At 38.6% G+C, this 11,853-nt stretch overlaps 1 protein-coding gene across 1 annotated transcript; it reads right to left on the bottom strand.

Annotated features, from left to right (window-relative positions):
* Window positions 1-109: 109 nt before the first annotated feature.
* Window positions 110-11,371, bottom strand: manba (mannosidase, beta A, lysosomal). Its single transcript, XM_071498343.1, has 17 exons — window positions 11,024-11,371; window positions 10,037-10,131; window positions 9,848-9,953; window positions 9,569-9,742; window positions 8,903-9,026; window positions 8,099-8,268; window positions 7,737-7,847; window positions 7,215-7,366; window positions 6,846-6,963; window positions 5,821-5,907; window positions 5,389-5,556; window positions 4,985-5,203; window positions 4,339-4,503; window positions 3,192-3,336; window positions 2,862-3,004; window positions 1,983-2,240; window positions 110-1,103 (listed from the first exon to the last, which is right to left on the bottom strand). Exons 1-17 carry the CDS (start codon window positions 11,240-11,242, stop codon window positions 879-881), a joined length of 2,679 nt encoding a protein of 892 aa, XP_071354444.1. The 5' UTR covers window positions 11,243-11,371; the 3' UTR covers window positions 110-878.
* Between the last annotated feature and the right edge of the window lie 482 nt (window positions 11,372-11,853).

Raw genomic sequence — 11,853 nt, 5'->3', positions numbered from 1 at the left:
TTAAACTGAAAGATAAATTAAAAAATAATCAACAGGCAAATAATGAAAATAATTGTTTGTTGCAGCCCTAATGCAAGATACTGTACCCAATACGATGCACATCTTACTGTTTTTGATCAGTGCATGTTTATTACTTTCAAATCATTAACTTACAGTGTCTGCAAAAAGCACTGATCACTGATTAGCAGAAAAATATTCACATGTCAAAATATAAATATTTACAAATTGATCTAAACAAATCCAAAAAAATAAAATTTTTAGACAGAACTGTTAAAATAATAATAATAATAATTATTATAATAAAACACATCCACAATGTCAAGTAATACAGTCTTTCCTTTGTTAATTATCTTTATAATGTACAAAAATGCAAAACATACAATAGGAAAATAGTTTTCCGTACACAATATACAATAAATTACAAGATCAAACTCAGTCAGATTATATTTCCTCTCTACATCAAGACATCTCAGGTTTTTCATTAATGTCAGTACCAATATTGGATTTTTATTCCAAGGCGATTTATTGGTCAGTTCATCCTGTACACCTTTATTAACCTGCTCTTTGTACATTTCATTCCTTTGTCTGATGGTTTGTGTGTGAATCAAAGGCTGAATGTGTGCCAGAGATTCCCTGCTTCTTCCTACTTTCTCCTTTGTTTGGTGAGAAAACATGTTTACAGAACTGGCAGTAAGTCAGACAGCTACAGTCTAAAAATATCCGTCTGGCCTTCAAAACTCCTGGAGTATCAAGTTTCAGCCATAGTATCTCTTTTAAATTGTGATTTAGCAGCCAACAACAGAAAAGAGTCACAACTTTGCCCATCTGTTGCCTTCGTACTTTGGTACACCTCGACACGGACTCTAGCTGGTCTCAGGTCAGTATACGTCAGTTAAAGATGTGATGGTGAGGGACCTGGAGAGTTCTGCGACGCTGGTTTGACGCCACGCAGTAAAACTGACCGTCATGTTTCTAGAAACCATCAGGAAGCCGTTGGAGCTGAAGCGTCCGGGGATGTCTCCCACGTCGAGCCAGACAAAAGCAGCCACAGAGGCAGAGTGGAGGGTAACGGTGAGGCCGGTCTTATCCTGCTGCACTTTGGCCTGCAGGGCCAGACGAGGAAACACATCAACCTCTGAGACTGATCACAGATCCTTTAAACCCACCAGTCACAAGTTAACAAATGTTGCAGTGTGAAACTTAGTCCAATAAACTAAGTTTGAAGGTGTCTGAAATTTTACGTTTGCCTGACAGGTGTGTGGAAAGACAAGGGTGAAAAATACTGAAGGAAACTGGACTGTTACTCTCAGACGTTGTTCAATCTTTTTATCTTTTTCAATATTCTTCAATAATAGGCAACAATGATTTAATGCCAATGTAATGAACCTTACATGTGTGTCTGTGTTGATTGTCCCAGTCCTCAGGTTTTTGTGTTAAATTTCTTGTTTTTTCTGTTAAATCTAAAATGTTATAAAAAACTAAAGTTTAATAAAATGAGAAAATCCTCATTTTATCAAGAGAATAAAATGTGTAGTTCAGGAAGTATAAACCACGAACACACATCCTTTTATTATTGAGAAGCTAACATTTTAAGAATCTGAAATGCCTAAATTACCTCTGTTTTCTTGTTACATCTATTAATTTAAGAAACATGTCTCCTGTAACAACTCTTCTTTCCTCTGGTTCAGTTTTGACACATTTATCAGTGACAGCTGCTTCTTTATTCTCTGTAAAATCTTTGAAGACACTTTTTGCAAATCTACCACACAAAGAAAACTGAGGGTGATAAACTAATACCTAAAGTCATTTTGTTTTGTCTTTTGACCTTTCTTAATTCAAATTTCAAAAATATTTCAGATGCATGAAATTTTGTTTTGTTTTTGTGAACATGTTGGATCTCAGCTCTACCACAAGTTATTTCCTGCCTCATCCTTCTGTATATGATGTACAAATATGTGTATAAATAAGAGAAGGTGACTTACTGTGATGTTTGGTCTCTGGAGTCCCTGAGCGTCTTTGGGTGAGCAGAGGAAATGGTGGTTGGTGGGACCCTGCTGGCCGCCGCTGTCCTCCAGGTGGAAGGTGAGCAGGCAGGTGAGCCGGGTGCAGCGTCCACACCCTGCCAGCAGGTCGGCGACGGGCTGTTTGAAAATGGCCACGGCGCTCCCTCCGGGGACCAGGAGCGGGTCTGACTTCAGTGAGCACACAGGATCTAGATCGGTCCAGGAGTACACGGTCACCTGATCGACAGAAGAACAGACCCGTTTCTGCGATGGCCGCACATTTAGATAAAAATTAAACATTAACCAGGTGATGTTGCGAGTTCAGGTAATCTTTAAATTTTCAGTGTTTAGGCTCAGTCATTTAAAATTGTATGTAGAGCTGAGCTGTATTTCTTTTTTATTTATATTAATCTGATTTTAATCATTATCCTGCTCTACATGGATAAAGTGGTAAGAGGTAAGAAACTAAGGGCTTAGAATTAATGTTTTGAGATGTGAATTTAGTCTTTGTTGCCAGAACTGAACCTTGAAACCTTGTCTTCGAAAGCCCACATCGTTCAAACCCTAGTCTTAAAAGGTACTTTCGAGAATGTCTTTCTATTCTATTTTATTTTAATGACATTCTCCTCTGAAAACCTGAAAAGCTTATGGTTAATGAATGAAATTCCTGCTTCATAATCTTTTTTTATATTAATTTCATATCTTTCTAATGCTGGTTTTACTGTCTGCACAGAAGCTCTAAGGACCCGTACTCTCTCTCTGTGAACATGCTTTCAGTTGTTAGTTCAGGGGGGTGCTCGTCCATGGTTTCATGATATCTGGCTCTTAATCCTGGGAAATTCACTATTAAAACCGTACCACAGCCCTGAGCTTCAGGTCGTGACTCAGGTCTGAGACAGCGTAGATGAACAGCGTGTCCTCATCCTCAAACCCAACAGGAAGGATGGCGGCAAAGAAGTTCTGTGCAAAATAATGCAGCATTTTCCACTTCCCACCAAACTCTGCACGAGAACCAGAGGAGGAAATGATATATGAATATTTTGCATCACTGGTGTCTAACCGCAGTCATTACACAACAAAGTATCCATTATAAAAGGTCAAATTTCTATGAAGTGCTGCAGAAGTTCAAAATACATACAGAACAAAAATGTGTGAATGTGTGTCCCTGCTGAGTAGTTGTTCACTCACCGATTGACGACCAGGAAGGCGCCTGCCAAATATCATTGAGCTGCCAGTAGAGAGCGCCCATAGTGTGACCTTTGCCCTCGATGATCTCAGTCTGACTCCGTCGATAAAACTCTGTCTGAGTCTTCACACACTGAGCCTGCATGACCTGGACAAGGAACACGCTCATTACTACATGTAGGAAAAACTAAACTGACCTCTCACTGACGCTGACAGGTGGTGACGCCTCACATACTGTCGACCTGCTGCAATTAGAAAAATGCAGCACTTACTTTACTGCAACAAGTTCAAGGTGATAATGACAAAAACAACCAGTATTATTCAGCTTTTGTGATAAATCATATGTAGCAAATGTTCCAAAGCTCATTAGCATGTTTTAGATTTACATTGTTTATCCAGATGATATTCATCTACTGTATATTGTACTTAGGTAAAAGTAGCAATACCACAGTGTGGAAATACTCTGTTACAAGGAAAAGCATTTCAAATCTTACTTCAGTGTAGTACCAAGAGTAGAAGTACTCATTAAACTTTGCTTCAAATAAAAGTCCTGCATTCAAAATCATACTCATTATGCAGAATGGCCCATTTCATAATAATGTATATTCTGTTACTCGGTTATAATTCTTGATGCATTAATGTGCACATCGCTCTAATGTTGCAGCTGATAAAGGTGGGGCTAATATTAATTATTTTACATGCTGCTGGTTAACATGTGAATTTTCTCCCATCAACAAATCTTAACCTATACATCATAATTTATTTATATTAGATTTTTGCACGATTAACCTGAATCTACAAAGCATGTGGTACAAAGTACAGGACTGAATAAATGTCCTCAGTTACTTTTCATTTCTGTTTACAACTTAAAGTAATATCCCACACATGCTCCTCTCTCTAAAGGACGACCTGGAAGGCCCCTGCCGGATATCACTGAGCTGAGCTTTCCTTCATCATACATAAATATAAAACTTTTCTTTATTACAGCAGAGAGCAATGCACCGGAGGAAGCTGAACTCGCTGTCTCCTCAGTGGTCACACATCAGCTGGGTCAGTGGGTCAGCTGACGTGTGGAGTTTATCTACAAACGTGTCCACTTTAACTGCAACAGAGTGTCAGCCATGAGTTGGGGGTTGTTTGTGTGTTTTACCTGAGTGATGTAGAGAGTGTCTGTGAATCTTTTTAGTGGATCTGTGGAGTTCGGCAGGTTGAAGTGTGAAGCAGCCTGCAGTAACATCTGCTGGTTCCCGTCTGCGTGGTGCTGCCGATGGGAAGTGAAGTTACTGTCGTAGCTCCAGTCTTCTTTCACAGAGACCTGAAACATCACAGAAGATGAAAAGAGGTAAAAAAAACTAAACAAAAAACAAAACTTTATACCACCAGGACAAAAAAATTAAGAGCCTTTGTTAAGATCTGAAGATGTGATAGCAAAGTCAGCTGCTAACTCCCACCTTTAACTAATTTTAAATGAAGCCTTTTTTCCAAATTATTGCACCAATGTTAAAGTTCATTTTATAACTAAGTTTTATTAAACATATTATTTCTTCCTGTTTGGGCTTTTATTAATATAAGCGACAGTTATAGTTTAAAAATGGGTTTAAATACTGGTTTTAAGTTTGAACGTAGTGGCATCTTTGGTTCTTAATAAGTAAAAAATGAAAGCTAAAAATTTGCACAAAAAACACAAAAAACATTGCATGTCTGAAATTTAAGAGGAACCCTCAGACTCTAAATAACAATCTACTGGTAAAATCATCAAGAAAAAGAAAATACTGCAGGGAGATTTGTTCGGTTACCGGCTGCAGAGTGGAGAAGGAAGGCCAGGACTGGAAGCCGTATTCAGAGGCGAAACGTGTTCGAGGGAAAGCCCGCCAGTCCCAGCAGTCGTGGATGTAGCTGTAGAAATGAGTGTCCCCGTAGTGAGGATCATAGGGGTTCGCCGCCACCCACCCCTCCTGCTCCGATTCAGCCCCATTTGTCGGACTAGAGACGAGAAAGGGGCGACTCTGGTCCTCCTGAAGAACATATTAGACTGTGTCACTTCTCAGTCTTTTGTTTCCACTGTTTTAATTGGATTATATATAAATAAATTAAAAAAATCTGGATATAAACGATTGCATGTTGACTAATCAATAATCTGGAATATTTTAACCACAAATCCTGACAGCCTTTTTCAAATGTGGCCTGACTGCTCACTCACGTCTTGCACAATCTCCCTGATGTTGTTCACATACAGCGTCACGTAGTCTTTAACGTACAGAGGCCTCTGGGAAGCTGGGATACTGAACCAGTCTGTGGCCAGAGCAGCTTCATTTTCATTGTTCCCGCTCCAAATTATTATAGAGGGGTGAGACTTGAGGCGCCGAACCTGATTGTTAAATATAAAACACATTTAAGATATAATAATAATAATAATAATAATAATAATAATCTTTACTAATATCTTAGTAAAGGCACAACAAAGAAGCTGAAAATAAATCTGAATATTAATAATTTTGGTTTATTTTGCCATCCTTTGCAAAATTGAGATACAAATTACATCAATAAAAGGTACCTTTCCATGCACTTCTATACAAAATACAGATATGACATTTTCTGAACAATATAAAAATAAAATGAATACACTGCTCACCTGTTGAACGACCTCTTCTCTGACTGTCTGTATGAAGTCGCTCTCAGTGGGATACATAGCGCAGGCAAACATGAAGTCCTGCCAAATCTAAACACATGTATTCAAACAATATGAGGATCCATCTCAGATGAAAATCAAACAAAAACAGTCATCTATGTAAAAAAAAAAATGTAAGCATTTACTTCAATAAGGGTACATGACAGTGATGCTTGATAGGACATTTAGTTTTTCCAGCTACCTCTTCCAGAATTATCACTAATGAAAACGATTCAAATTAACATGTTTCACTAACTCTACACAGTGTATGAGAGAGACGTTACGGTCTGTAGTCTAGTGGTGTGTTAACCTCGTGAAAATGGTGAAGAAACAAGCCTCTACATTTCTGAACACAGTGTAGCAGTGTCTCTGCTGGATGGCCAAGGATATCCGCTCAGTCAGAGTTGACCTCTGACCTGTGGACCCACTGCAGCCGGCTGGAGACTGCAGCCAAACAGGAAACACACGTACGCTTGAATTTGACCATTGTTTGTGCTTCAATAGAAGCCGCCGCTTATATTCGTTCACTGGAAATGTGATGTGACCACACTTTACCATACCTCCATATGCTTTTGATTTCTTTTTATGTTGCTGTTGGTCTCCTGTTTTATAACTGATGTAAGAAAAGTAAATGTGGCTAAAAGATTTCAGTACAGAAACACTGAGGGGCATTTCTGACATTTCTTTTCCCCAGGATCATTTTTCTACTTTTTTTTTTTTTCCATCTGTGAAAGCGACCACTTAGAGGCAAGTGAAAAAATATTTTTATTTCTTCTTTTTCTTCTTACACAGATGAAAAAAACTGCTGAAAAAAATGATCCTGGCAAAAATTCACTTTCTACTCAGGGCTTCTGTATTTCAGGGTTGATTTGTGTGAAACTATTAAACACTAGAAAAAGAAAGCAATGTGTTTGTTGTTTTTACATTTTTGCAGAGAGCAAATTATAAAGTAAAGTCATATTAATAACCCTAGAGGACGAGAGTATTACCATGATTCCCAGTTCATCACAGATACTGTAGAATAGATCCTGCTCATACACTCCTCCTCCCCAGACCCTGAGCGTGTTCATGTTAGCATCTACTGCCGACTGCAACAAGTTCCTTAAACTGCAGGACAAAGAAAAAGACGTCAGCCTCAGAGCTTGAGTCATCAAAACTTAATCATACTCAGTTGTTCAAGACTCGTCCTGTGAAGTCAGAAAAAAACCTGCACAAAGACACAGAGGAGACCAAAGAGGAGAACAGGTGGAAAAGAGTTTCTTTAAGAATATTATCAGAAATAGTGATTAAGATTCTCCTCAGCAGGCAGGGCTCAAACTGCTGACTGTTAAAAAAGCAGCTCTTCAAACTACACTCACACAGCAGGGGAGATCTGGTCCTGGAAGGAGTGGGCCGGGATCCAGTTGGAGCCTTTGAGGAAAATTGGTTTCCCATTGATGCGGAAATAAAAGCTCAGGCCTGGAGACCCGACAACCGGCTCCTGGACGAGCTCCACTGTGCGAAAATACACCTGCAGGAGAGACTTTCATCAAGGCCTTAATTCCACTGGAACATCAGTGAAACACTACAAGTCACTTTTCACTCCTCAGTAACTTAATAACTCATCATTTTGACAGCCCCAAACGACATTACCCAAAAATGCTGGATCCTGTTTGAATCTGGCTTTTTCACCTGAGCTGCTTGGAATGAAAGAGCAATTTTAAAGTAGCACCATCTCCTCAAAACCCATTTTATTCTCACTCTTGCACAACTGAAGAGGTGAATGTGTCTCTAAGAATCACCAATCAGCAAATTTAGACTGATGTGACTGTGCTGGATAAATACATCAGCTAAATGTTATATAGAAAGAATACAAGTGTTGATAGGCCGTGAGCTCTGACCTTGGACTTTGTATTGAGGATTAAAAATCCATCCTGGAAACCTCTGACAGTCAGCTGGTAAAAGGGCTGGTCACCATGGCGGTTGGGCCACCACAGCTTCACCTGGCTGCTCTGAAAGCAGAAGAGAAAGATTTCAATACTTCCATATGAGCTATAAAGAAAAACATTTATTTAAATTAATCAACATAGTTCAGGCAAAACGCAGCAGTGAGACCTTCACTTACACACCTGTAGCTGCGACAACACCAACACCGTTTCAAAACTGCTTTTCACTGTACGACCTCTTTGCAAATCGTCCTACTGACACAGGTGAAGATTAAAACCTAAATATCTCAACGGTTTGAGTGGACTGTCTCGAGTACCGTGTTTATGTGTAAGATGAAGGTGTTCTTGGTCTCTCCAGAGAGGAACTGTGTGCGGAAGGTTTGCTCCGAGCCCAGTTCAGGTACAGAGACAGTGATTTGGCCATTTGTTGTCTGAACGGCATCAACAAGAAGCTCAACCTGGACTCTCCACTGAGAGAGGCTGAAATCTAGACACACAAACAGATTATATAGATTATTATGAAAAAACAGACAGACAGACAACGCATTTAATTATTCCACACATGGAAACATGTAACATCTGTAAAGAATGAATCATTTTCATTCATTCCAGAGAACAGGCTCATATTCATTAACTATTACTCATAGTCAAGATTAGGAAGTAAAGTCTCATCCTCAGAGAAGGGTAAAGAGTAAGAGTGCTTGTTTTCACCTGCATGTTGAAAGCAGGAAGTAGTTGGGGTTTCAGGACTTTATGTTGAGTTAATTCTCAAAATTGACTTGAACTTTCACAAAACTTTGTTGCAGTCATTGTTACGTGAAAACCCAACCCCTCTGCCTCCAAACGGGCTGCAACAACACAAAAATCAAACAATCTCATTTGAAGGCAAATCTCATTTCTGGAAAGCTCTAACAGTCTTTATTTATTACTACTGCATCTTGCACATCTGCTCTTATGCAACAGATAAATAATTAAAGAGTTTTGAATACTTCAATCAGCGTTATCTCTACTGATCCTAATGCATCAAAGAATCCGTGTTTATCTCAGTGGTATTTCTTGGTTTTTGTTGTCTTTAATTGATGAAAAGGTTCAGAAAGTGCTCCTGGTGGCGATGGACGTACTGTATAGAGGAACAGAGGAAACCTGGATGAGCTGCAGGACATCAAACGCCTCCAGTCGAACTCCTTTCCACAGTCCCATTGTGGGGAACGAAGGCCCCCAGTCCCAGCTGAAAGAACTTTGTTCCTGCAACACAACAGTTATTGAATATTTAGATATATAGAGCTATAAATATGGTCCCAATTTAGCTGCTTTCAGCAGGGTGTGAAACTTTGTTTTGTATGATTTGCTCATTTATTCAAATTTAAGATTAGAAAATAAGGAACTATTAGCTGTTTGGGATGAGATGAAGGTCAGTGTTTAGTGAAGAATCATTTCAATACCTATTCTGCTAGAATAAAGTCATGCTTTAGATTAATGAACTATTAAATGGGGCATCCAATGTAAGGGTGCGTTTCCAAGAACAATAATATTAAAAATAAGAAAGTAAATATTTTATCTATGACTTTTTTCAGAGCTCTCTCTGAACTTTAAGTAAGACATAAATACCATTTATCTACATAACTGGATCAAGATGATCCTTATTTTTGGCACCAAACGTTCCTCCTCCTCCACCCAAACCGGCCCCATCACTCACATGAGATCCTGATACTTTGGTAAGTCTAGGCCATGATTGTTTTACTTTCAGACTTCTACAGGAGAGGAAAAGCTTTGCAGGACGTACTTACCTTCCTGATGAAATTGACGTGACATTCCCCCTTCTGAACATCTGGAGGACATTCAGGTGGAACTCTGTAGGCAGAATGAGCGTCCCTCCGCTGAGACGCGTAAAGAACCGGAGACAGCAAACTAACTTTCAGCACATTATCCCCGTCCTTCAGCAAATGTCTGACTGCGAAGTCCTACACACCAAAAACAGATGTTATTCAAGAGAAAGCAAAGACATGATGCATTCACGTGAAAGGAAATGTTCACATTGGGAACGGCTCTTTTCACACTTAACATACGTATCTGCGAAACATGTTGTCCGTGTTGCCCACAATGACTCCATTGAGCCAAATGGATGCAACAGTGTCCACACCCTCAAAGGCAAGAAGTACCTTCTGTTTGGTCCTGTTAATGCAGAGAACACACAGGTGAGTCAGGATGAGGATACAGAAAATGCTTTTAAAATCAATATGAATAATTACACTGACCTCGCTTGAGCAACCACATTAAAGGTGGTTGTGTATGTCCAGTTGTCTAAAGCAATCCACCGATAAGACACATCGTTGAACCTAAAATATGGATCCTGAAAGAAAAGTGGAAAAGAGGAGTTTGGTTGGAATCACTTTTTAAATTTACTTACATTTTCATCATCTTCTCTCCTAATTTATGGTTATAAACTGTGTTCCTGTCTTCATTATTGAGGCTACAGGTTGAGGTATTGAAGGAACACATTATGTTGACAGGTGTTTCAAATGTTTGCCCGCCCCATTTACAAACATGACAGAGGACGAATAAAAGAAACACATTTCAATATAATCCAGTCCAGTTCATCGCCGCCACTAACTACAACCTCATTAATAAGCATATGGCTGAATTAACACTTTTGACAGTATCAACAAAAACAGTGGATTATAATCTTTTTAAAAATTTTGACGGATCTACTTTGGATTGAATCAAATTATATATGTGTGACTAACAACAAAGGCATATATTGTATATTGTGCTATATGTTTTATAAATTTTAATCTCAGACGTGCTGCTGTTGTTTTGCAATTAATAAACGTACCTTTTCCCAATACCCCATACTATTTTATTACAAGTGGGTGCACCTGGTGCACAGTGATGTTTATATGAGAAATTATCAAACATTAAATATAATTTCAATATTATTAAATATATTAAACAGACAACTGGCCCAAAACAGCTGCATTGCAACAAGTGATTAAATTTAGCATTTTATTATCATTGCCACAGACTAATTACTAATACTAATACAATTCACAGAGCATCCACAAACTTAATGCTATAAATAAATTCAACCTAATCGAGATGCATCACGAATAAAGGTCAAATGTCATGTAAGTCTGAATCAGAACTGAGGCTGAGATTTACTTATGAAACTCTGGGGACTTGCTGAAGTGAAAATCATGGTAATACAGTCATATCCTCTGGACATATTTAGTCATTCGTCCTACCTGGATGAATCCCTGCTGCTGCAGAGCTGAATGAACACACCCAGGCACCTCTGCAGGCAGAGACAGTGAACCATTGGAGTTTGAAAGGCTCCATTTACCGTCCAGACTCTGGGTTCGCCGCTGCTGCTCTGGTACTGAAGAAAATCCGGATAAAACTCCCACGAACAAACAAAACAAAACCCCAAGAACACTGATAAAAATGTTTCCACGCAGAGTCATCGTTTGTGGTTTGTTGCAGACATGATATGTAGACGAAACACTCCTCAAATATTGACTAGGTACGGTTTTATTTTTGTTGTCTCACTGACTGAACGGGCACTTCCTTGTTCATCATGTGACCCACAGTCAGGTGGTCAGGTCCCAGCATGAGGGACAAGTTTCGGCGCGAAAAGGTTTGAGATTTTGTTTTGTTTTCTTTTTTAGAAATTGTCACATCTCAGGATAAATAAAACATATTTACTTTTCTACATTACTATGATTATATACAGCTATAAAAACATGTTATGATTTTAAAAAGGGAACAATTTTCTGATAAGACACTATTAATAAAATTTATATATATATAACCTAAAATAGTTCAAATGTGCATAGAACACAGTTAATGGGAAACACTGATGATTGGAACTGTTGTTGACATTTAATTGTCAATTCTTTATAGTCATTCACATTTAAATGAGAGATTTGACACTTGAACCTTCTGTAAGGAAAATCTAAAGTTATATTTATATTTTGTGAAAATTTTATGCACTTCTTGGAAGTTTATTTAAGAGCAAACAAGAATATTTCAACCAACCTTGAACTCAGAGGAATTAAATTTTGTAAATGTACAA

The sequence above is a fragment of the Trachinotus anak genome, unplaced genomic scaffold (assembly GCF_046630095.1).
Source record: "Trachinotus anak isolate AG129_WGS33_773 ecotype Australia unplaced genomic scaffold, CSIRO_AGI_Tana_v1 ptg000015l, whole genome shotgun sequence".
Taxonomy (NCBI): domain Eukaryota; kingdom Metazoa; phylum Chordata; class Actinopteri; order Carangiformes; family Carangidae; genus Trachinotus; species Trachinotus anak.
The sequence above is the reverse complement of the archived record's forward strand: the minus strand, read 5'-3'. Positions and strand labels throughout refer to the sequence as shown.

Excerpts from the sequence above, each read along its gene's own strand:
- manba (XM_071498343.1), bottom strand. The coding sequence starts at position 11,242 with ATGACTCTGCGTGGAAACATTTTTATCAGTGTTCTTGGGGTTTTGTTT. Across the intron at positions 9,743-9,847 it reads ACAACATGTTTCGCAGATAC|GACTTCGCAGTCAGACATTT; the intron begins GTATGTTAAGTG and ends TTTGGTGTGTAG. Across the intron at positions 2,241-2,861 it reads ACCTGAAGCTCAGGGCTGTG|GTGACCGTGTACTCCTGGAC; the intron begins GTACGGTTTTAA and ends TCTGTCGATCAG.